We start from the raw sequence: 25,767 nt of genomic DNA, 5'->3' as shown, positions 1-25,767 counted from the left end.
TTTTATCAATAAGGCTGCGGGTCTGAACACACAACACACACCTGTTGTACACTTCTATGCACAATACAACAAAGAACTGCAACACTCTTGTGTACTGTAATAAATAGCACAAACATGTATATACAAGGTATTTAAATCGCATGGAAATACTGCCACTGCCTTATTGTCCCATTTAAAAAAAACTACAACAGCAATTACAACGATTCATCTTTTGTAGTGTAAAAACAACAACAACAAAAAAAACCCATCAGGGGACATTTGGCACAGCGACCTGTTTACACATTAAAACGCCCACGAGAGATAATATGTGAATATACGACATGAATATTCAAGTGTAATAGAGTTTAGTATGACAACCGTGTTATTGTTATTGTACTTACGAAGATATAAAGATGTTTTTATTGTAAAGTAAAGAGGTAAAGAGGAAAGAGGGTCTACAGTCAAACTAGCAGCTAGTAGAGGCTGTGCTAAGGAACGGTGGTGCTTTGAGCTAAATGCTAACGTCAGCATGCTAACCTACTTATGCATAAACCAGAAAGTGTCCAGTCATGCTAGCAGCTAGCAGAGGCTGTGCTAACGGTGGTGCTTTGAGCTAAATGCTAACGGCAGCATGCTAACATACTTATGTATAAGACAGAAAAAGAGTGTGCAGTCATGCTAGCAGCTAGCAGATGCTGTGCTGGGGAACAGTAGTGTTTTGAGCTAAATGCTAACAGCAGCATGCTAACATACTTATGCATAATGTTCACTATCTTACTTTGTACTTTGTGTTAGCATGCCATCATTTGCTCATGAGCACAAAGCTGAGGTTGATGGGAATTTTATTTGTTTTTCAGGTATTTTTGGTCATAAACCGAAGTATTATAGCAAAACAAATGACTAAATTAGTAAAAGTCACCCTGAGAGCAACGCCATTGAATTTTCGTGGCATCAAAGCGTTTCCTTAAACACCACTGATGTTAAATGTAGTAGAGGAAAAGTCGTGAAATCGCTGAAATCTTTATGGTATTTATCCTCTGGGGATCATGAATGTTTGAAGGCGTTAGCATCCCTCGAGCTGCTTTAGCGGCTTTAAAAAGAAAAAAAAAAAACATTTGTGATGGGAATTGTTGAAAAAATGGTTTAACACATTTTCCTTTTTTTGTTGCGTTATCCTCAGCTAGGACATAAACAAAGCCCGTCTCCGTGGCAACACACAATCAGCCGCTAGAGAGACATGGCCTAATGTTCTGCTTATATTGAAGATGTGCTTTTTGTGGTAAATGTAATAAATATAGTGCTCAAGGGACGAGATGTGTGTGGATCTGAGAAAGGGAGGGGGGGTGTAGCCGCAGGGACCCAGTTAAAAAAAAAAATGAGACATTGAACACCCAGGGGTGCCTGGAGCTAAGGTGCATGACACATGTGAGAGTGACTCTTTATCTGTTTCCAGTAATTTTACACTTACAAAAAAAACACAACAACAATATTTTTATATATATTTGTAAAAGCATGACAAAAACACAGTTAAAGAGAGTGCCTGCTTGACTTTTTTAAGAGTCTGAAATGTATCAGCGTTCAGAGGTACACGATGGTTTCCTCGCTGCCCTCCTCCTCCCCGCCGCTGTCCGTCTCCAAGGCAAGCAGTTCGCTGAGGTCCAGCTGAGGGTCACCTGGATGCGGACTCACCGGGTCAGCGCCGCTCGCCGTCGACGACCAGGTCTCGGCGATGTAGCTGGGACTGTTGAGATCTGAGAGGGAGAAAATAAAACACTATTATAAGAAGAAAACGCAGCTCTTGCTACTGATAGTCCAGCGACCAGATCAATCACATCGCTAACCACTGATACGTAATCACCAGGACGGGGGACATGTTCCACTTGTTTAATGAGCTCAGTCTAATTGTTTGTCCCCACTCGTCTCAAATCGCTAACTGCATATAGATCAACCCCGGCTGATTTGAAGAGATTTCCAAGCTATCAATTAACTCCCCCGCCTGCTCTCCGCGGTGTCACTTTTATCATTATCTCCGTCAACATAATCTGTCGTCATGGTGGGTTCTCGACGACCTCCCTCCCTCCCTCCTCCTCCTCCTCACACTTTACAGCTAACGAGAGGAGACGAGGAGATGAGGGGAGTGGAGACGAGGAGGGGCGAACAAATACGTGAGTGAGAGCAGCTTTCATGCAGATAACAAGGATTCAAAACCCTCCACTTGGCAGACTTTTTGAAAAACACATTACCCCCCCCCCCCCCCAGCTTCTGCTGAGTTCCCTTCAAGGATCAATAGCATTAATCGACTAACAAATAAATACTATTTTATTACAATCAAGTGAAATTTGTTTTTTGCATTTAGGAGCAGTGGGGCTTCCGTAGGACGCTCTGACATGCGGACAGAAGGAGACGGGGATCATCACTTGTTGCCACAGCAACGGCAAACATCCGGTCAAGCAACTTGTTTACTTAAACCAACAATAAGCATCAACAGCATCCTCACCCTAAGGACCTTAACGAGGCGTTGTCACATGTCGTCATGTATTAATTAAAGAAAACATAAATGCGTACATTCATGGGGCGTTAGCTAGGAATAAATTCTGGTTGTTAGCATCTTAATAAAGTTGATAATTTGCGACTTTATAAACTCGCAAATTTGCCACTTTTTTTTCTCAATATTGCCCACCTCTCTCTGCCACTTTTTTATTTATTTTGTTAATAATACGCCGTCGTACAATCGTCATAAACACACAGGTGAAATTTGACCTTTTCACTCGGGCATATAGGAGCTGTGGGGCTTCCGTAGGACGCTCTGACGTGGACAGAAGGAGTCGGGGATCAAACTGGCGACCTTGTGGTGGAAAGGACGACCCCCGCTCTACCGCTGTGTTACAGACACCCCAAACATTCTCCTCCAGATCTCCCAAAAAAGGAGTCGTGAATGGGTGACATTGAGACTGCTCCCACAGCCGTGTGCCATCGAGCATTAGGGCAGGTGTGCTGTCATGGTAACAGATGGCGTGAACTATAAATTGCCTTATTGTGTCGCCCCCCCAGCAGGGAAGTGTGTCTCTGTTTGATTAATTATAGAACAGTCTGGTAGAGTGTCTCTGTTAGCCACCATATAGGCCTCAGCCTCTGATAGATGAGACATCAGTGTGCAGCCAGATGACAAAAACACTCAATCTCTGTCTTCGGCCATGAAGTAATACCACTTAGGCATAATTAATGTGTTGCACCGGAGACAGCGAGAGTGTGCCGTTTAAAGAAAGCAACAAAAAGTCTAATTGTTTGGGATGGAAGCCTAAGTGGCAAACAGAAACCAGTTGGCTCGGGTTGTTAGAATAACCTAAAAAAGTGGGTTAATATCATCAAATACTGCTGTGAAGTTGCTTTAAGGCCTTCTTGACGGCACTACAGAGCAGGTCTGGTATCAACACATATATATAAATATCACACACATATATAGACTTTTTTTGTATTTTTTAAATCAGGTTGTATTTGTCACTTCTCCACCATGTTGCGATCGAGACAGCTTTTCAAGTCACTCGTGATGATATTATGGTTATCATAAAAATCCTTGCAATCTGTCATAAAATATATACACACACACACACACATTCATTCAGTATGATTTAACCATTACACCCTGACGCTTTGTGACACAGATCACAGAGCACCGGTTTCGGCTCCTTTCTTCTGCACTAAATATTCACACGACAAGGTGAGCAACAACACAAAAAACCTGACGCGACTCATCACACCGACGCGTCACCTCAGAGAATTCCACCCGACTGGTTCCCCCAGATTACATTGTGCAGGGAACAAATTATGAAAATCTCACGCTGAATGAAAAAAAAGGGTGTGCATGAGAATTAAAAAAAAGAAATCTTCACATGGCGACAGATGTGAGATCGTGTTTTGATCCACGCGACAGACGGAACAATGCGGAATTAGCGTGTGATACCAGCTTCGTCCACACGGAGCACGTGATGGTGCACGAGGAGGTCTTAAAAACCTGAGAATGCATAGGAAACACCTAAATGTCTCCTCATAAGGGTATAAATCTAACGTGTGAATGTCGTTCAGTGTCTGTTTCATCACAAAGCCCTCGTGGGATCCACTGAGGAATGCATTGTGGGTAGATGTCAACCGGAACGCACCCTGCATTGTAGATTGCGAGCCAAGTATTCACCCCGGGGCTTGTTAACAAGTGACTCAGGTTTCACTGCGTGTGTGTGTGTGTGTGTGTGCTCAATAACGAGGGAAAGGTTAATAAGCTGATCAATGAGGAAGAGATTGTGGTAAACAATGGCAGAAACTCTGACCCTGTCTGTTGTGAAAGGGGAGGCGGAGGACACATGTAACCTATTCAAATGAGTGCATGAATGGATGAGGAGTGTGTGAATGTAGCGACTGAAACGCAGATTAATCCACGTTTGCATCCTCCACCCCCCCCCCTCCTCCCCCTCCCGCCCGATGCGATGACAAGTCACGCTGTAATGAGTTTTGTAAAGATTTTTTTTTTTGAGATCGATGTCCCAATCAGTCCGCCATCGCCTGTGAACTGTGATTCACATGCTGTTGTCTGCCCCGCTGCCCGTCCATAGATAGAGGAACCATTGATTTTCTTTTTTCCTGTGGCAGGTGGAGGGAGGAGGGGGGGGGGGGGCACCGGCTCACTGCCGGGGCAGGTGGAGGTATCGGGGGAGGGAGGGGGGCTTCTTTGTCAGGAGACACTGATTAACTTAAGAGGAAGGACGGACGAGGCCTCACCAGGGATAAAGCCTTGAGAGCAGAGAGAGAGAGTGTACATGGAGCTCTCTCATCCGCGGGGGGAAAGCGGTGCAGGCGGAGGGTTTGTTTACTTTCTCACAGGAAGCAGATTCCTCGTTTTCGTGTGTCGAGCGGCGGAGACGGGATGATAACGGAGTAAGAGGCAGGATATTAAACATAACCGGTGATCTCAATCAGTCATTGAGCTACTTGATGTGTTCATTAGTGGATTTTTCTAACTCAACTATGCGTCCCCTTCACAGATGGGATCTTTTTTTAATATGGAAATGAATATGCTCAAAAAGGTCAGCACATCCTTTCGTCTGTAGTTTTTGGGCAATATATATATATATTGTTTATTTTATCTTATTTGCCTCTCATACATTCACCAAAATGGGATGGGAAAGTGCCTCATTTGCATATTTAAACATAAAAAAAATGTCAACTGGGGAAGTTTCATGGTCATAGCAATTATTTTCTTACCCTATTGACCTGTAGTATCGCGCAAAATGTGTGGAATTTTAAATAACGTATCTTTCATGGCTGTTTCTCACACTCCAGAAAGCAAGAACCATACCAAATCGTCAGCGTATACATACACCAAACTGTCCAGAGTTTTATATCACAACAATGATATAACATCCATATCTTACGAAAAGAAAGCATAAGTCCACATGAGCCCCCTAGTGGCCATTCAGTAAATTGCTTTAAACTCCTTTTATACCCGATAATAAAACATTAGCACTTCTTACCACTGGGCGTTTGCTGCAGCCCCAGCCGTCCTGCAGGGCTGTAGAGGCTCCCCGTCCCGCCCGTCACCCAGCCCTGGGAGTGTGGACCGTGGGGGGGCTTGGCTACGGGGGTCTGCCTGCTGTTGGACCTCGCCAGCAGGGTGTTGAGACAGTTGTGCGCGCTGGGGTCGTTTCTTTTGTGGTGGATGTGGCGGTTGTTGACGCTGGTGCCGGCGAACGCAGCCTCGTTCACGAACACGGAGCCGTTGCCGGCGAGGTCTCGGGACTGACTCGAGTCCTGGGGGGGCAAATGTCACGTCAGACGTTCATTGATTGGATAGTTTGGAACCATGCAACAACACACATTTGAAATGCACTGATGCATTAACATGAGGGAGCATGAAATACTTTTATAATTTAACATGTAAAGGCTCCGTCAAGAGACTTCTAGATGGCTTTCTCTAAAAACGTACCTCTACTGGTATCTGGTATGATAGCTAGGTGGGTACTCCAGGTTTTACGATATCTGTCCGAGATTTCAACTTCAGGAATGGAATATAATTTCACTTTTTTTGCTCATAGCATAGAAAAATGACAAAGTCTCGATAATATACAGTGTTTGAAGATTTTTATGGGTACTGAGAAAGTGGTTGCTTGCAATTTTTATACTACTTTGAGCTCTAAATGGGATCCCGATTCACTAAATGAACATCATGCTGGATTGAAGAAGACTTGAGTAAGTAGAGATTTGCGTTTTCTGAATAATACATCAAGAGAGAAGTAGGACCATTTTCTCATAGACTTCAAGGGGAGTCGCCACCTAATGGCCAGTAGAGAGAATGCAAGTTAAGGTCACCTGGGGCCGAGGCAAAATACATAACTACAAGTAAGTGGAAAGAAAATGGTCATTTGGTGGAACTGACCCTTTACTTCATGGTGAAAGGTATCACTGCTGCAGCTCTCCTAATACCCATCTTCACATCACCATGGCCTCCTTTCCTCTGCTAATTAGAACCGAGCTGGTGTGTGTGTGTGTGTGTGTGTGTGTGTGTGTGTGTGTGTGTGTGTGTGTGTGTGTGTGTGTGTGTGTGTGTGTGTGTCATTCGATCCGTGTCTGACCCTGTGAACCGCTGCCTCTGGCTAAAAACATTAGCAGGGGGAACATTAGGACCTCCACTGTCTCTGCACGCCTCTTTGTCACACCACTGCTGTTAAAGCAGCCGACCAAAATAAATTAATGGAAATACATAACCCCCCCCCCCTCAGAACAGTGGTGTGTAAATGAATGAGGGAGAGAGAGAGGGAACATTGAAACACGAGTGCCCTCTGTGAGCGTGGTTTTGAACACTCACACCTGCTGATCTGAGCTGCAGGATCTCAGCGGAGGTACACTGAGACCTAAAGGGCAACGCTTTGGGGGGGGGGGGGGGGGGGGCATTCATTTAGGTCCTTTCGGACACGATTGATGGCTTCCTCGGAGGCCGCGCGGCTTCCAGTTTTAATTATTTTGTCGGAGCTTTTATTTGCAATGGTTTAATTATCATCAATCATTGAGATGTTTATTGGTGAGTGGAGCTGCTGGAAGACAAATGGCGCTGAAATTGCTCTCATTATCGCAGGTCGTACATCAAGTAGGGGAGGGGGGGGGGATTGAGCTGCAATGTGTAAATGAGTCAACAGGCGTAACTCAGGCTGAGAGCTGAATGACTTCACTGAGAAATACTCCATAAGTGCTTGCACACGTCGGGTCAGAGTCGAGAGCTCCTTTGATTTAAACGCCTCACATAACGAGCTAAAATCCATAGATGGAAGCTGTGGTACCTGCTGCCCGTCCAGAGGGATGACCATGTGGGGGATCACGGCTGGCAGGCTCCTCTGCCGGCTGTGCCTCCAGGTCTGGAGCAGCGTCTGCTGGTTCTCCAGACGCTGGCGTTCCCTCTCCACGTTCCTCTGGCCCTCCCTGAGCCGCTCCAGGCTCTGCTGGTACTCCTCCAGCTGCTCATCCAGCTCTTCGCGTTCACGCCGCAGCCTCTCCGTCTCCAGGTGGCAGTGCCTCTCCCTCTCCTGCAGCCTGCCCTCCTGCTCCCCCTGCTGGCCGTCCCGGGCGTGGCACTCCCTCTCCCAGCGCTCCTTCTCCTGGCGCAGCTGGTCCTGGAGCCGCTGAGCCGCCGCCACCTCCTCCTTGCGCTTCTCCAGGTTGCGCTGCTTCTCCTGCTCTTGCAGGGTGTTGCCCCGGACGCTCGGGAGGTGCGGGCGTTGGGGGGCGCGGGGAGGGGAAGGGCGCCCGGTCTCCTGGAGGAGGAGCCTCTGGACCTCGTAGCAGCTGTCCTGGATGGTCACCGCGGCCTGGAACACGACAAGGGGAAACCAGAGTTCAGGAAAATGCAATACGCGAGCGGTTTCACCACAAGAAGCAGATTTGAATGTAAAAATAATGAAATAATGATCAGACATGATGGGCAACAGCATCTCTTTGCATGATGAAATGACCCAACTGCCACTGGAACTTTTCTCCTCCGGGGGTATAATACAAAGGTGTGCAGAACTTTGAATATGAAAATATAATTAAAATCAAAAGTCAAGGGTGCACACACACACACATCACCTCATGCAAATACAGATGACCTCTCGCTTCAAATTTACATTTTATACTTAAAGGCGGTGCATGTGTGTGTCTCACAGCATTAAAAAAAAAAAAAAGATCAGTGGGTTTCAGACAGCTGAGCTCAGCGTTGGCTGTGTTCACCGGAGCGTACGCGGCAAATTAAAGCGTATGATATAGAAATATTACACGCATAGAAGAGCACAGGGTGTTTGATGGCTTGCTGATTGGATGATAATATGGATGAGGGCTGTGAGAAAATAGCAGGTGTGCTGATGAATGCACTCACCTGCAGACTGTAGAGCAACCGGGTCAAGCTTTGGACACTCTGAGCCACCTGTTAACGGACAAACAATCACTAAATAACATGCAGATGAACATGTGATCACACTGTATTTATCTTCTAAGTGTTACACTTTACAATCTAAATCACATATTTGCGCCCCCTTGAGGCGGCGAGGTGTCCTACAATGCTGTTGAGGTAAAAAAAAAAAAAAAAAAAAAAACGAACACTGCAGTGGATAATACAAATTATTCTCTCTGTCGGAGTCATTTACCTCACAGGTCACAAAAAAAGCTACAACCGCTAGCACAACTGTGGGAATGGTAATTGGAATAAGTCTCCATATCTATTTTTAATGGTGCAATACCTTCTCCTCCTTTTTTATTATGTGCTTATCAATGATTCATCGCATTAAGCCTGAAATGTAATTCTAATAGAATGTGATGAATTATTAAAACAACGGGTGGCCAATCTCCAGCCACACTTCGGTTCAGATGCAGGCTGCGAGAGGCTATTATGACCCATAATGCCTCTGTAAATACCTCCAACATCACAACCGCCGTGCTGGAGGGAGGGAAAACACATTACATCATATCGCTGCATCAATATTTAACTCAAAAACCGGCCTAATAAATCAAATCTTTATTAAGACAAGGTCATACAGAAACTGTGCCGTACCTTGAAGTCGATCTCATCCGTGTCTGTTTTCTGCGGGAGAGGCGGCGACTGCAGCCCGAGGTTGTTGGTCCAACTCCCCTCCGAGGCCTCGGGGTTTCCGGGCGAGGCCTCGGGGTACGAGGGGGGGTCTGTGAGGGCAGCGGGGCCGACAGGAAACGCAGAGTCCGGGTCGGAGTCCGGGCTGGGACTGGATGGAGAACAGGTCTGAGATGACAGCGTGGCCTTCAGGTACTCGGCTGGGAAACAGGAAAAACAAGTGTCAAACAAGTGTGCAGCCCGGAATCCTACAAAAGGGACAAAACAATGAAACATTTGATTTTTTTCATTCTGGAGATTCTTAAAATGATAATGAAAAAATTTATATTCATATATAGATAAATATAAGTCGTGTTATGTTGGCCATATAAAACCTAAATAAAAATAAAAAAGAAGAATTAGACTCATTGCTTCATTAAATGGGCCGACATCGCCTACTAACTAACAAACTTAACTCCTTATTGCTGTTTAGAATTCATAAGCCGGACATAAACATTTAATTAATGATACATAACTCACTATAATGCAGTTGTAATGTTTATTAATCTATTTGTCCGCAACCTTTATTCCTCCTGTTGTTTAAACAGACAGAAAATAACAACGCAGTTAAACACAGTTGTAATAATATAAAATATGTTAATACATTTTTGAAAAACACTGTATATTGATAAGTATTTTAAATCAGCTTAAAACCATATTTTAGTGTAATATCACCCATGTATTAAAGGTTTATGCTAATGAATGCTAAACGAGGAGTTCTGTGTGTTCGGTGTGTTTTGAACGCCTCACCCTCGTGCAGCGCGGCGGCCAGCAGCACGCCGGCCTGCGGCGGCTCCTCCGACTGCGGCTGGACGAGCAGCCGCGGCTCCAGCAGCGCCGCGTCCGTCCTCCCGCTGACGGCGGCGAGGCCGGCGTACACCTGCAGCTTCTCCTCCAGGCTGGAGCAGATCCGCTGGTCCTGGATCAGCAGACTCTCTGATGCACAACGTGTGTGTGAAATGTTAACAAGAATATAAAAACAATGAAAGAAATGATGCCACAGGTTTTATAAAGACCTTGTAACTTGTGGATCTTCTGGATACGAGCCTCGGCGGCTCGCCTCTCCTCTTCAGATTCACTCGTGGATTCTTCCTCCTCCTCCGGACAGCTGAGCAGCAAAACAGTAAGTCAGGGTTAGACTTCAGTCTCAAGATTCAAGATACAGACAGTAGAAACATAGTTCACACAGTGACCTTAAAATAGAATACCATAGAAAAAAAATATATATATAGACTGAGAACAATACAAATATGAATTGAGGGCCTGTTTTTGAGTTATAAACGTATATAAATATGTACAAAAGAACAAAAAGTATTCAGTCCGTGCAGTTTAGCAGCTTTTGTATCGGCCCATTTATGCATCTCCATATCGTCCTTACACACACACACACACATATAAAGACCAGACCCAGACCTCTCCACAGCCTCTCTAACGAGCCTCATCCAGGTGTTTCGCTCCTCTTTGGACGACGTGTGCACTTCGTACATCTCCGGCCCGGCGGCCGACGCGCTGATCAGGAACATCCCTCGCTCTTCGTTCGCCACTTCTCGCACGATCAACTTCTGCAGCGGGATCACCGGAGGCTTCTGGTCCTGGAGGGAGAGTCGTTTCTTTTTCACGTGATGGGATAATGGCCCGTGATATCAAACAGGTAATAGTGTGTAAACGGCTGATTATTGCGACAGGACGTGTGTGTGTGCGTACCACCGCGGCGAATGAATACTTCTGGTCTTTTTCCTGCAGGAAGATGAGCGTGTCGGTTAGGAGGAGCGCCAGGATGTCTATGAAGGGAAAGAATAAAAGATATCACCAGCCTGTTCATTTACCCCACATTACATCCTATTTAAGTGGCAGTCCGTGAGAGTTGAGATGCTTCTAGCGGCCTCTCTGGCGGTAGATGGAACTGCAGGCGAGCCTCTGGGACTCATCTCCCTCACCCAACAGTGTGGACCGTCTATCATCTGCGTGATGCCTTCAAATGCTCCACACTGAAAGGAGGTCCGTGGTTTCCCCTCGTTGGCGTCACTTTGCTTCTTGATGACTTTCCTTCTTCACTTCCATTAGTTTGTTGTTTCTTTTTCTTGGACTGGACGTTTCTTCTTTCTCTGCCTGCTGATCCTCCATTGTGAGTCAGCAGGAATGACATGTAAAAACACTTTAGACTAGAGGGAGCCTGACTCAGCAGATGGAAGTTACTGATTTCAGATTACATTGAACGCAGCATACTTCTGTGAGTAGCTCCACCTGCAGACCAACCGCTGCTGACTGACGTAAAAAGCTAAAACTCATTTTGAATTTCTGGCGGGAATGTCGCCACAGACACGGAGATCCTATTTCTACATTAGTGGGTCACATGATCAACCACCATTGTTTTAACTCCCTCTTTGATAGACAGGAACTTAAAAGATAATTAAATAGATGCACATGTTAAAGGAAAAGCACCTTTGAGCCGGCCGGTGGCGGTCTTCCACAGCAGCGGGCCCTGGTACTTCAGCGTCTGGCCCGGCCCCATCATGTCCTGCTTGCGGAACGTGAGGCCGTTCTTCAGCTTGGCGGCGCTGCGGTTCTCCATGCGGTTCCACACTCCCTGCAGCCTCTGATGCCGCTCGTACTCGCTGACGCTCAGGTCCACCGCCGTTATCACGTCCCGGATCTGAGCCAGGGCTCTGGAGAGGTCGGCGTGCTCCTCCGTCTCCTCTGAAGGACAGGAAGGTTGACAAGCATGAGGATGGAGGGAGATATCTGGTGTATATTCTTAACCCTTAGGAGTGACTGGAATCTTCCATAAATGACCCGTATTAGAATCAATGTATTTTTGTGCCAAAAAAAAGTAATGTTTTTCTATTGCTTTGTTCTGTGCAATCAATTTTCTTAGTTTTTAATTATAATTGTACAAAATGTTTGAATATGTTCCAAATGTTAAAAAGTGAAAAATAAAAATAACTCCAATATTCTTAACAAAAATGACAAAAACACATTGATTCTAATACTACATAATGCATAAGTATGGAAGCCTGTAGTAGTCATACAAAAACTATAATTTCTTAAAATTTAAAAAGGGCAAAATTAAAATTGTAAATGTGTTTTTTAAAGGAATACCTGGAATCTGAAATTATTTTTCAACCCACTTATGCACCTTCGGGTTAAACTGGAACATTGTTTTCGACCACATGACCACACAGCCAGCAGGGGGCAGTAGAGGACTGACCTTGAGTGTATTGTAGGATCCTCTCCAGCAGCACCGGGTACTTTGTAATCCTTTGGGTTACCAGCAAGATGCATTCTGGGATCTCCCTCCGTCTCACCAGAGAATTGTTCCCTTGTTGCTTGAAAAGTTAAAATGAAGAGCGTCTGATCAGAAGCGAATATATCTGTAAAAATAAAAAGAAGCTGCTCTGTGACGATGACGTACCTTGATGAAGCTCTGAAACCTCTTGTTGTGCTGCTGCAGCTCTTTGAAGAAGCTGACCGCTTCATTATGATGACTGCAGAACTCTCCGTACACCTGCCTCATCTTCTCGCTGTTCTCGTCTGAAAACTGCAGAAAAACAAAGTGATTCACCCTCCCCGAGAGAAAAAGTAGTCCCCGGCAGACGAGCCGCTCACCTGTTGGAGCAGCACGTCTCCGATCCGCTGGATGAGGTAGTTGCCGCGTCCCTGCGGCCGGGCCGAGCTGTGCCGCCGCTCCTTCATGGCGGCGAAGAAGGCGTGGTGGAAGAGCAGCAGCTGGTCCAGACAGGGGAAGACCCGCTCCAGCGCCTCGGGCTCCAGCTGCACCTCCTCCTTCATGCCCCGCCGGAAAACCTCCGCCATGATGTGCAGCGTCTGCAGGTGGTGGAGCTCCGTCTGCATCAGCTCTGAGGATGAGCACGGAGACACTCAGCACGCCGCACGGGGATGAACGTGATGACAGGAAGTGAGGGGCGGGGCTGCTCACCGTAGATGACGTCCTGCCGCTTCACGGCTCGCTTGTCCTGCTTGGAGCAGAACTTGAGCTCCACGGTGTGACTCCACGACTCGGCCTCGTAGTCCACGGCGTCCGCCGAGACGTCGCCGAGGACGCACCCGTCCACGCAGTCTATGGGGAGAGAATGCCAGATTACCCATCTCACTTCACTTCTTCAGAATGTCTCAATACTGCTCATCATATATATGACATTTAAGATGTTTACAAATGCCAATTATGTTTTTTTATTTTTGTTTATACAATATAATATAATCTGTGTGAAAATGGACATATTTTTAAACAAACAATATTTCATGCAGCCGCTTTTAGGAAATAAAAACGACATTTGGGTGCATGAGGACATAAATTCCCTGCTAAATTAAATGAAATCTCCTTTCATGGAAACACTGAAACCAAGAGATCTCCTCGTACCTTCTCCGAAGGACGAGTCCGTGGAGGTGGAGGACGCCGGGGTCGGCAGGAGCTCAGACTCCGTCTCTGAACTCTCACTGAGACGACTGTGAAACAGACAGGAATATAACCCAACACGTGTTTTACCAACATCACCACATCATCGTCCTAAAGTCTGAGAGCTTTAATGACCTGTCGCTGCTGGAGAGCAGACACGGCGGCGTCCCGGTGTCCTTCACGGCGGGGAGAGAGGTAGACGTGGGGACGACACCCTGAGGAGGACTGTCCCTCACCGTGAAATCTGAATAAAACAACACCAAATAAATGAAACCACACACGGGACTAACGTCGTGGAGGACGCCGGTTGTGAACTCACTCTGTGGGAGGGATGCTGTCCTGTTCTTCACCATGGTAACCGCATACTTATCCTGAAGTTTCTAAGTAATACAAATGAGAGAGGCTGGTTGCAGCGTGTAAACACTCGACACAAGGAGTTCAAACCATGTCGCGTAATCATTCAGGGCGATGCTGACCTTCAAACACGGGGGCGCCGATTCCTTACAGCCCTTATGGACGATAGCAGTGCAACCTGGGGGGGAAAGATATGTTTAAACTTTATGTTTTAGAGAATAAAAACGTTGGAATTAGGTGATTATTTACTGGAGCAATGCAGCAGGTCCTTCCCAGACGCCGGTTTGTCACAGACCACGCACACGGTGGGTCCCAGGCAGGAGCCGGCATTGAAGCGGTGGCCGTTCGGCTGCCTGTCCTTGGCCTCTCGCTCCTTCCCCTTCCCCTTGGACAACCACGACGGAGACATGAGCGTAAACAACAGGAGCAGGCTTCTAATTCATATATGAACCCGCTGAGTTTCTGTTTCTGAGTAATCCCCCACATGGACGCCTGGGAAGGACCGCCCGCCTCTTTCTTTTCTTTTTTTTTTAACCAAACCGTAAAAGAAAGAAACCGCCGTCGCCGACGAGGAGGAAATGGAGCGTTGCATTGGACGACAGATGCATGTTGGGAAGGGCTTCCAGGCTGCTGACTCAACAACAGCGGATTAATCATTAAAAGGAAAGACGCTGGACACCATGTTTGGTCTGGGACTCTGACCTCGAGTTATTCCCAGAAACGCTTCCTGAAAGCGTCTCCCGGAGAGTCGCATACCTGAGTCTAGACCGGGGATCCTGGCCTTTATAAAGTATCTATATCAGAATAACTCATGAGCAGCGATAGAGAACACATAGAATTAGATTTTTAAGCTCTTAGAACGAGGCTGAGTATAGTGAAGCATGTAAGTGTTTATTATGATATGATGCATTTATTATTATGAGTCTACCTTGGTCTTGTTGCGTGTGCTGGACATCCGGCTTTTCAGAAAGCTGAAGGTGCGGATGACTTTGTACTTCTCTGACTCCACCTTGGTGGGGATGTTGTATTTATCCGACTCCTCCTCTTCGATCCTGACGGGAGAAAATGACAGATTAATGATTAATTAATTGTGAATTCATTGATCGCTTTGCAGGCGTTAGTTGGTAAAGTCCCGGCCGTCTCCTCTCCGAGTCTACGGGACGACAGAAGCAAGCGAGCGTGTTAGTGTGGATGCAGCCAGAGTCACAGCGTATTGTTATATAGTGGACATGCATACAACACATTTAACTGTGATTCAAACCTGCCATGAAACGACAAGAACAACAGGATTTTACTGAGATATTACACATTGTGTCGTTTCAAAGTTTCACAAACAATAAATGTTAGAGACAGCAGATGAAAATAAAATCTGGATCACAAAAAAATCCCTAGTTTTTCTGCAACTCTGTGCTGTGAAGGTAAAATATAAAATAGTGGAGTTGTTAAGAGGTTGGATCCATGCAAGACAACGACGACAGCCTTCTGGTGCATTTTGTTAAAAGACAAAAAACAATATAATTATTGTTCTGCTGTTAGAAGAGAGGAGAGGAGATAAAGAAGGAGAGGAGAGGAAACAAGGAGAGGAGAGGAAACAAGGAGAGGAGAGGAAACAAGGAGAGGAGATGAACAACAAGGAGAGGAGATAAAGAAGGAGAGGAGATGAACAACAAGGAGAGGAGATAGAGAAGGAGAGGAGATGAACAACAAGGAGAGGAGATAAAGGAGAGGAGATGAACAACAAGGAGAGGAGATAAAGAAGGAGAGGAGATGAACAACAAGGAGCGGAGATAAAGAAGGAGAGGAGATAAAGAAGGAGAGGAGATGAAACAAGGAGAGGAGATAAAGAAGGAGAGGAGATGAAACAAGGAGAGGAGATGAACAACAAGGAGAGGAGATGAACAACAAGGAGAGGAGATGAAACAAGGAGAGGAGATAAAGAAGGAGAGGAGATGAAACAAGGAGAGGAGATAAAGAAGGAGAGGAGATGAAACAAGGAGAGGAGATAAAGAAGGAGAGGAGATGAACAACAAGGAGAGGAGATGAAACAAGGAGAGGAGATAAAGAAGGAGAGGAGATGAAACAAGGAGAGGAGATAAAGAAGGAGAGGAGATGAACAACAAGGAGAGGAGATAAAGAAGGAGAGGAGATAAAGAAGGAGAGGAGATGAAACAAGGAGAGGAGATAAAGAAGGAGAGGAGATGAAACAAGGAGAGGAGATAAAGAAGGAGAGGAGATGAACAACAAGGAGAGGAGATGAAACAAGGAGAGGAGATAAAGAAGGAGAGGAGATGAAACAAGGAGAGGAGATAAAGAAGGAGAGGAGATGAACAACAAGGAGAGGAGATAAAGAAGGAGAGGAGATAAAGAAGGAGAGGAGATGAAACAAGGAGAGGAGATAAAGAAGGAGAGGAGATGAACAACAAGGAGAGGAGATAAAGAAGGAGAGGAGGAGAAACGAGGAGGTTGTTGGTTCGTTGTCAGCCGGTGTGTACATGCAATCTGTTTTCAGGGTTAGTTGGACGGTTAAAGGACCCCCCCCCCACACACACACATACTCTTTGAGGAACTCAGACAGGGTGAGATGCTGGAGTGACTCGGCCAGCTCCATGCCGCCCTCGTCATCGTCGGCAGACTGGGCACGCTTACGAAACCTAATCTCCCTGAAAACAACACACACGGAGGGTTTAATACGGAGGAGACACGCCGAACTAAAAGATGCAAATCTCATCGTTCATTTCAATAATTGGGCAACTTTTTACACTCCTGATTACGTCTGATATCTTCCACCAGGGGGAGCTACTGGAGTGTGGCAATTAGGGAATTGAATACACGGAGCTGCAGAGGAAATATCAGTTGGCATCAGTAAAAAAAACAAAAAATAAAGTGGAAAAGGAAGAGTGAAGGAAGTCCTCTTTTTAATCAGTCCATTTTCCACATAATAAACCATAATCTGCCCGTGCATTTGAAAACACAGCACGCACGACTCAGCTGGTCACATCCGGTGCAAGATGACACTGTTCGTTATGGATGGAAAAAAGCCCATTATGCATTATAAAATAAATAAAAGTAGGAGTCGGGGTCACGCTGCTATCCGTACGTCACTCCACCTCGGATCAACAACACCTGTAACGCACTTCAAACCAGCTCCACCAGCACAAAAGAGCTGGATGGGAAAAAAAACATCACAGAATACCCCCCGCCGTCGCCCAGCAACCTGGTCGTCATGGTTACCCACATACGTCGGCGCTCGGGGGATGACATATTTGTTTGTGACACACGACGCATGTCATTTTAATTGAGTGAATGCTGAGTCATGTTAGAGAAATACAAACATGACATAAGTTGACATTAAAAAAAGCATAAATACCTTTTTTCATGGGACTGCTCTGATATGCTGGAGGCTCTTTGCTCTGTGAACACAAACAATGAGAAGCTGTTTTTCTTTTTAATAAACAGGAAATGCACATCTTGGTCTACAGATAGATGAGATTAGCTTCATTCTGTTGCAGAGTAAATATTTGATAAAAAAAAAAGCAGGTCGGTCAGGTTTTTTCTTTCACATGCCGGGAGGAGCCGTGTCTTATTTAAGCATCAATCCAAGCAATCAAAGATATCTTTTCACTTTGTTTCTGCAGAAGTGATTTCCACCGCCGCTCAGATCACAATCAGCCATGAGGGAAGCCAAGCAGCACACGTGCACACACGCCAAGGTCATTACAGCACCGTGATTCAGATCGACCTTTCACTTCCATTATTCTATAATTCCACTTTCAAATTAAAACTTTTTAAAAAATTTTTTTTTTTACTCGCACTTCCTACTTGAGCGTGAGAAAAAAGAATATTCACAGATTTTCAACGCTGATTCATGACATTTAATTTGTGCCGAGCAGGAAACATAACTACTGTTGTTATGGATAAATGCCCCTTAAATGTGGATAGCAACTAGCAGCTCTCTCTCTCTCTCTCTCTCCACACACAGGATGAGACTTGTTGGTGTAATTTTTATTTCAGGTCACAGGCACTATATTATTATTAAAGTTGTATTTCAACAAAGCAGCATTAACATTCCTCTGAGTCATGTTTCTGTGATATTCCCTCTCATTTTAGCTCCGTTTTGGTCTCCACCAACCCTTTATGAGAATATCTGGCGTTTTAGCTTTTAAATCCTCCATTTTGTTCACCAACTAGTCGCTGATTTAATCTGTCTGCCGGTGCTGTGAGGCAGCATATCCACACAGCGGGTTTATCAGGGCTTTTATTGTGAAAAACGGCTGCCTGCATTCAGATAATACAAGAGCGAAAACATAAACCATGAGCTCAAAACATGCTAGAAATCTGTCGAGCCGAGAAGGAAATGCTGTGTTTTTCAGCAGTTGAATCAGTTTACGGCAATAACCTTGACTCCCACACACACACACACACACACACACACAAGCACCGACACCGACATGCTGGCTACGCTGCAGGCGTCCGGTACTTACTACCAGGGTGGAGAAGAGACAGAGATTTAGACAGAGAGAGGGCCTGAAGGAGGTATCGGCTGTGGCTGACACTGTGGAGAACGCCATCTACAGGGCACAGTGGAAACATCAGCTACAGAAACCAATCAACACTATCGCACAGTCAACTCCATCTGGGAAGCTCTTCATTTATTACTACTTCTTGCAAGAAAACTGTTAAAAAGGAGTAGCTTTAACATTTTTGGGGAAATACTTGCTTTCGTACCAACAGTTGGAGAGCTCTCTCTCGTGTCTGTCTGTTGTGGTTTTTCCAGGCTCAAAAACTCTGGGAAGTCGCTGCTCCCGGGCAGGAAATAGTCCCATAAAACCTCAACTTGATGTTTTTTTGTTACCATGAGAAACTTTTAACTCGGGTCTCCCTGCTGGGAGCCAGAACTGGAGGGACTGAAGGCATGGGAGAACCAGAACCAGGACTCAGACCCTACCGCATTAAAACGAGGGGTTTTCTAAAGGGACTCTGGTGCTGGGAACTACTTTTCTCCACCTCCAAAATCAACACAAATTAAAGCTCCTCATAGTCGATTTAACAAACAGGATAAAACAGGTGCTGGTAGGCTATCTGTCTTTATGCTAAGCTAACAGTAGCTTCATATTTAATGGACAGACAAGAGAGGGATCTTCTCACCTAACTGCTGGCAAGAAAAGTAAAATATATTTCCCAAATTGAACAAACTACTGCTTTAAGCATATTCATTTCTTGGGAGTTGACCGCACTTTATTTTAGTAGTGAGATTATCTGAGAAAAACAGAACGTTCAAAAGTTAGCATCACCGAACAAGTGAAGTTAGTTCATTGTTAGTGATGTGGAGTTTGCTAACTAGGCGATGGAGTAAATATTCCCGGGCATCACTGACCGGGGCTGACGTCTGGGGTGTGGTTGTCCCGGGCAACACGAGCCGGACGCAAGCTGATTTTGGGGGAGGAGTAGGAATACGAACGCATTCGAATCCCGTGGTCAACCGACACCTCGGAGAAAAAACAAAAAACGTTAAACTTTCTTGTGAGGTAAGAAAAAAAGAAACATCTGATGAGAGATGGTGTTTTACTTTGGCGGGTTCTGAAGAGGCGGACTGGCTGCGAGCGCACGTGACGTCGGGGGAGGGGCTAACGGTTTTCTGGACTTCCGGCTCAGCGGCGTCCTCCTCGCTGTCGACCTCCAGAGCCACGAGACTGGAGAGACATGTCCAGTTATACACACAGAGGGAAAACGCTGCGTTCTGATTGGACGATGGTGAATACCTGAGGTCGCAGGGCTCCATGGGGGGGCTTTCTCCCGGCTCAAAGGAGGCGGGACGGTTCAGCCTGGCGAGCGCCTGGTCGGCGGGCGAGGGTGTGGGAGAGCAGGGGAGGGAGGGAGGGAAGAACTCCTCAGAATCAGGCGGAGGGGTGTCGGCCGGCAGGAGATCCTCCGAGTCCACCGCGTCCCACAAGCCGCTGTCGGTCCCCGTGCTGTCCCGGGTCACGCCGCCGACGCTGCACTTCCTGTCGCCATCCTCCTCCTGAGGTAAAAAAAAAAAAAGAGAGTTCTTAAAACGTAGAAGGAAAAGACAGAAAAGAATGACTCTGGGTTTAAAGATCACCTGTGTGCCGTCTATCATGGAGATCAGAGGGTCTGTAGTGAGCTGGATGGACTGGATCTGGACCGGATCCCCGTTCACTGTGATAAACACACAGTCACGTTTTAGATTCTGCTCCTCTGAGCCTCCACACCTTTTTTTCCCAGTAAGGATCACAAAGACGTCTACTCGGAATTTGTTTTTCATCCCGCCGAATGATTAACTGTCGCGGCGCACGCCGGCGTGACGCCGCTTTTCATCACCGTTACTCATCCCCCATCAGTTAAACCGATACAACGTGACTTAAACAGAAACATCAACAACGGCTTTAAAGAAAAACACCTCCAGGTACGCCAGAAAAGAGAAAATAAACGACCATTCTTGTGATTTGGGATTATGGGAACATCATTTATTGATCTTTCATTACTGATATAAATGCCAAGGCTTAGGAGTAAAAGAAAGGAAAATGTGATGCTGCATACCTGCTCCCTGTTTGACCTTTAAAAGGTCCATATATCATCCTAACCGCCAGCACGATTGACTGGATTATTGACTTTCTCTCTTATTTACGGGCGCCACATCACTCGCCGCACAAAACAAAACAGTTTCATCATCTGTTGGACTCTAAATGGACCATAATGTTCTAAATGAACTTCATGCTGGATTGAAGAAGACCTGAAACTAGAGATTGAGAACATAAACTCACGTTTACAAGGTTTACTGAGATAATTAAACCTGTGAGAAGTAGGACCATTTTCTCACAAATATCCAGAATTCCGGAGTCGCCCTGATGGCCAGTAGAGAGAATGCAAGTTTGAGGCACTTCAGATTTGGCTTCACTTTTCGGAAGGATTCTGCCTGGTTTAAACTTCTCTGTCCAGAAACTTAATTTTTTTTAATTTATTTTTTGTCACAGTGACAAGGCTTAAATGTGTGCAATATGTATATATTATAAATATATATTTATTATATTATGACCTGCAAAACAATGGCATTCCCATCAGCCTCAACTGTACTTTAACCGTTTAGCGCTAACTAATCTTAGCATGCAAATATGCTAAACTAAGATGGTGACCATGGTAACGTGAACTTAAAACAGCAGCATGTTAGCATAGCCACTGCTAGCATGTTAGCATTCTGATGCTAGCATTTAGCTGTGTCTACCGTAAGCACGCTTACTTTCTTAACATGAGAAAGTTGACACATTTATGTAAAGTTTATATTGCAATTTAATTATTAAGTTATTTCTATGCATTCACAGCACGTTGAGGTGGAGATCATTTGAACTCCTTTAATTACTGTATTTTAATACATAAGAATGCACCAAAAATATGATATTTTGCACAGAAAATCGTATTTAGTATATATTAAAAGGTAGCAGTAAGCAAAGTTAAAGCACCTCCGACATGTTTTGGGATATTTGCTGTGGAAAGTTACCAGCGTTGGTGAGGAGCCCGACTTTGATGTCTGGGCCGGCCATGCCTGCACTAATGTAAGGGAAATCCTGGGCATCACAGAGGCATTTCCTCTCCGCTGCTCTCGCACAGTGAACACATTAACACGGAGCTCAAACACACAAGACTTCTTCTCATACATATCGATTCATCGCCTTTATCACCCCATCTCAAACCCGGCCGGCAGGCGTGTGCGTGTGTGTCTGTTTGTGCAGCGTTACACGACAGATTTGAAGGATTGAAGGAGCAGCCGCTAGACTAATTGTCACGTCGGCTCGCTCCAACAACAACTGCCGCCGCTGAGTTATGTCAGCGAAACCAGAGAAACCTCTGGAAAAATAAAACAATAACTCTGGGTGACAAGTTTGCACCAGAACGACCTCGAGGTGCTGTCATCGCAATACAAAAAAAATATGCAGCTCAAAAAACCCTCCATCTCACACACACTTCCCCCCCAAAAGTTGATGGGTCTCTCTCCATTCAGCAGCCTCTCTAGAGTTTACAACAGCCCCCCACCCCTCCACATGGAATTAGCATTCACCGTAACCCGTGGCAACACCTGAAGAATCCCAGCATCCTCCCTCCAAGTCTTTACGAGTGTTTTTCACGGCAGCTGAGCTCGTACAAATCTGGCGTGCACGTGTGCGTTTAAAGAGAATCCAAGGTTAACCTGAAATGTCAGCTTTTGTAAACCGACAACATCTGAGCTCGTTAACACCCCCCCTCCCCCCCCTCTGAATTCAAGTACAGAGCTCCACTGTCTGATCCAGGGGAGTCGGGGGGGGTAGCAGGGGGTTGGGCATCTCCCAGCTCAGACAGAGCGTTTGGAGTGGGACACGCCTGACCCCATTCCTGTCTTTGTCCCCGTGACGGGGCAGATTCCTCTGGACTCCCGGACTGAGTCATTGTGGAACGACGGGGGTGAAGACGAACGGACCTGCGGAGCCTCAAGAGGATCCGTTTAAAGGAAAAGACAAACTTGCCTGTGAAGCTCGCCGGTCTATTGATTTCCTAAACAGAAACAGAGCTCGGCAGCGTTTATTGTGCCAGCGTCACCAGAGAAAGGCTTGTTGTGTTCCCACTCCCCTGCTGTTTCAGTACAGCCACAAATATGTTGTGTGTGTGTGTGTTTTTTTTTATGAATTACCCATTCATTATTCAGGCCACATGGAAGTCCTTGTTAATGCCTGTGCAGAAACATTTAAGCAGAAGTTGCTGCCCGACACACGAACACGCCCCCCTCCTCATTCTACCAGGAAAAGCAGTCGTAGAACAACTTCTGGACGGAACTCTTACTTTCAGGGATTGAAACCAGATGAGTATTATTATTGCCATAATGGAAACAGCATTTTGGGGGTTTGGATGAGTTGCCATTGCCAAATCCCTGAGGTGGATAAAGGGAGAGAAGGAAGGGAAAGAGAATTACCAGATAATGAGGATCGGTACTCTTCTTCTTCGTCGTCGTCTTCGTCGTCCAAAGAAAGAATGAGCTGTTCTTCAAATACCTTAAAACAAAGCCACACAAGAGAGGAAGTGCTGTTCTTAGGAAAAAAATCCAAAGCATTGTTTACTCTAATAAAATCTATATATATATAACATCAACAACATCACTCACGTTGTCCACCAGCGTTTCCACTCGGAGCTCCTTGCCTGTGCAAAAATTTAAAAATAATACAAATATTAGCCGTGAAGTTGCATGACACACACTAACACATCTCCCTCCCAGGACGCGTGGTACGATGTGAGCTCCTCTGCTCTCCAGGAATCAAACGCTGGCCGGGGTTGTTGTGTCCGTGTGGAGCAGCAGGTTTCCTGGAGGAGGAAAACACACTCCCGACGGCTGCTTCAATTTGGATGAACAGACGTCCGCCGAAACCAAGTCGATACCGAGGTACACTTCCTGCTTTCCCTTTACGAGTCGATACCTCCGTCTGCCGTCTCCATGGTTACCAGGAACACCGGCCACAGGTCGGAATGGGTGTGTGGTGACGGAGAGAAAAATAATAATAATAATAAGAGGCAGCGTGGATCTGAGGGACTCCCTCCGTGTGTGTGTTTGCATGAGTCACCAAAGGAAACAAACAATCGGCCCCTCAGGTTTCCCTCCACTCTCTGAGGAAGAACAAGCACGAGGGCGTGCACGAGGGCGTGCACGAGGGCGTGCACAAGGGCGTGCACGAGGGCGTGCATGAGGGTGGAAATGTTTTCTTAGTCTCTTCATGTCGTCAGACAAGACAAATGTTTGCTCAACAGAATCTGCTTTGAGGTTTGTTTTCTGGCGGCAAATAACAGCTGTTGTGATTTAAAGAACACTTTTTTATTATTATTATTATTATTAGAGTTAATTAATTATTTTTGATGAGAATTAAACATTTAGTTAGAAAAACATCAAAAAAACAAAAAAACATCTACATTGAGATCGATTGGAAAGAATTGATTATCCGAGTTTCCGTCGATCGACTCGTGGAACTGATTATTTGGAGCGCCGGACACGACTACGTCTGTGAGTGTGTGTGTGTGACGCTTGTTTAGTTCGGAGCACATGTTACACAGCTGGCTCGTCCATGTGACGGGAGAACACAGGCCACGCAGGTACCGGGCCTGAGCATCATGGGTAATGACACCTGATTCCTACAAGGACTTCCTTCCAATTAGTGTAATTGGTTAGCGATTCGATGTACCGATGTACGTAATCTTGAAGAAAAAAAACATTGTGTGATACATGACAACCGAACGTCATTATCAGCTGTGTGGAGGTGATAAAATGACCACTGCAAACATTTAATTCACCTCACCTTCATCACTGGGGAGGAATTCCTCTTCGCCTCTCTTGTCCACCTCACTGTCAGCTCTGAGCAGATTCATCTGGAAACAAAATGTGTAAAGATTTTGTTTTAAAGGTCATACCGCTGCATTTTTGGGCAGGGTGACTAATGTGATCACGTATTTCAAAACCATTATGAGTTCATTCTCCTCTCGCTGCATCCCGTCTGCCCTTTCCACGCTGCCCCGTCTCATTTATTCACTGCAAAAAAGCTGGCCTGTTTTGTTGACCGTCAAAAAAAACATCTGACTGCAAATTAAAGTGTGTGGGAGTCGAAACCTTATCTCACCACATTACATCAGACATGAGATGGGAATATTTATCGGCCACGTGCGTTACAACGAGGTTCCTGCCTCCTCTCACCAGTTTGAGGACGCCGGCGTCTCGCCGTCTGTCTCGGAGGATGGCGATGATGCCGCGAGGGCAGCCGTCAGGCGGCCGCCGCACCGTCAGGGTCAGGGAGTCCGTCCCGGGACAAAACCTCAGCATGGAGGAGCTGTCGGACCAGACACACCACACGCCTGGAACCGGGCCCAGAACAGGACCTGGAGGACTGAACGGGGGGGGAAAGAGGGGTAAGAGGTGAACAGGACAGGAAGGAGCCTCCACTATGAGTCGCTCTTCATTAGTCGGATCCTTACGCTGCCAGCACCCTGAACATGGCGTGCTGTCCGTCCCTCTGGGCCAACTGGAGGGGCGTGTCTCCCTCCTGATTGGGTAAGGTCAACGCCCTTTGACCTCTCGGCTGGTGGATTAAGAAGCGGGAGAGGTGGACCAAACCCAAACGCACGGCAAGGTGAAGCAGGGTTTCTCTGGGCTGAAGCTCTGCGGCTTAAAGAAAGAGATGGAGAATGAAATGAGGCGGCCTCATCGTTATTATGTATACTGCTGCCTTTTCCCCGAAATTAAAGCTAAAGAAGAAAAAACGTTCTGTCATATTTGCTCTAACCGTCTTAGACAGATCATCTGTGTAAAAATCCGGTTCCTCTGCCTCCTCGTGGAGCTCCTAATGGCATTTGTGAGATTCCTCTGCACCCAAAGAAAAACAACCAAGAGGAGGAGGAGGAGGAGGACGAGGAGGCGCTGATCCAACAGCAATCAGGATTGTGTTCCTGCATTGTCTCCTTCTCACCTCAAACCTTCTCAAAGACACATTTTAGTGAACGAAAGGAGAAGTTGGGCTCCGGCTTTGAGTTTCCAAAAGGTGGCGACCGAGTCACAAACTTACAGTAAGCTCAGCATTTAATCATGCACACTTTATTCAAAATACTTCTTCTGTATATTGTAGTATTCAAAACTCTACAGGTTGTTGCTTAATTTAATAACAGAAACTCAACAGAGAGTTAATGTCTGCAGATCATCTGCTGCATATGTTCAGAATGCATGGCAGTTAAAAGGTGAGGCACGGCCTGCACTACATAAATAATAATATTATTATTACCTTGACAAACTGGATGACAGTCGCTGCCGTCAGAAACAGTAACGCCATAAAAATAATGCTCAACGATGCCACTGACCGGAGCTACT

The 25,767-nt window shown here is 45.9% G+C and overlaps 1 protein-coding gene across 7 annotated transcripts in view; it reads right to left on the bottom strand.

The window, feature by feature from the left end:
* Positions 1–428: 428 nt before the first annotated feature.
* Positions 429–25,767, bottom strand: part of arhgef28a (Rho guanine nucleotide exchange factor (GEF) 28a) — a 36,595-nt gene continuing 11,256 nt past the window's right edge. The window contains exons 5-36 of one of the 7 annotated variants that reach the window (XM_084034765.1): positions 24,882–25,071; positions 24,604–24,793; positions 24,212–24,281; positions 23,032–23,066; positions 22,843–22,921; positions 19,987–20,063; positions 19,646–19,905; positions 19,453–19,576; positions 19,261–19,372; positions 18,368–18,454; positions 17,254–17,296; positions 16,442–16,546; positions 14,815–14,938; positions 14,136–14,271; positions 14,009–14,064; positions 13,852–13,912; positions 13,668–13,776; positions 13,497–13,582; positions 13,056–13,196; positions 12,725–12,975; positions 12,531–12,656; positions 12,327–12,444; positions 11,561–11,815; positions 10,823–10,899; positions 10,532–10,710; positions 10,135–10,226; positions 9,869–10,054; positions 9,044–9,279; positions 8,372–8,419; positions 7,302–7,826; positions 5,502–5,778; positions 429–1,730 (exon numbers count right to left, since the gene is read on the bottom strand). In XM_084034765.1, the coding sequence (XP_083890891.1) occupies positions 1,558–1,730; positions 5,502–5,778; positions 7,302–7,826; positions 8,372–8,419; positions 9,044–9,279; positions 9,869–10,054; positions 10,135–10,226; positions 10,532–10,710; positions 10,823–10,899; positions 11,561–11,815; positions 12,327–12,444; positions 12,531–12,656; positions 12,725–12,975; positions 13,056–13,196; positions 13,497–13,582; positions 13,668–13,776; positions 13,852–13,912; positions 14,009–14,064; positions 14,136–14,271; positions 14,815–14,938; positions 16,442–16,546; positions 17,254–17,296; positions 18,368–18,454; positions 19,261–19,372; positions 19,453–19,576; positions 19,646–19,905; positions 19,987–20,063; positions 22,843–22,921; positions 23,032–23,066; positions 24,212–24,281; positions 24,604–24,793; positions 24,882–25,071 (4,628 nt within the window). In that variant the 3' untranslated portion in view covers positions 429–1,557. The remainder of the gene's footprint in view (positions 1,731–5,501; positions 5,779–7,301; positions 7,827–8,371; positions 8,420–9,043; positions 9,280–9,868; positions 10,055–10,134; positions 10,227–10,531; positions 10,711–10,822; positions 10,900–11,560; positions 11,816–12,326; positions 12,445–12,530; positions 12,657–12,724; positions 12,976–13,055; positions 13,197–13,496; positions 13,583–13,667; positions 13,777–13,851; positions 13,913–14,008; positions 14,065–14,135; positions 14,272–14,814; positions 14,939–16,441; positions 16,547–17,253; positions 17,297–18,367; positions 18,455–19,260; positions 19,373–19,452; positions 19,577–19,645; positions 19,906–19,986; positions 20,064–22,842; positions 22,922–23,031; positions 23,067–24,211; positions 24,282–24,603; positions 24,794–24,881; positions 25,072–25,767) is intronic. The other 6 variants (XM_084034766.1, XM_084034767.1, XM_084034770.1 and 3 more) reach the window with 6 other exon arrangements.

Source organism: Eutrigla gurnardus, assembly GCF_963514095.1.
Source record: "Eutrigla gurnardus genome assembly, chromosome: 19".
Taxonomy (NCBI): Eukaryota; Metazoa; Chordata; class Actinopteri; order Perciformes; family Triglidae; genus Eutrigla; species Eutrigla gurnardus.
The sequence above is the reverse complement of the archived record's forward strand: the minus strand, read 5'-3'. Positions and strand labels throughout refer to the sequence as shown.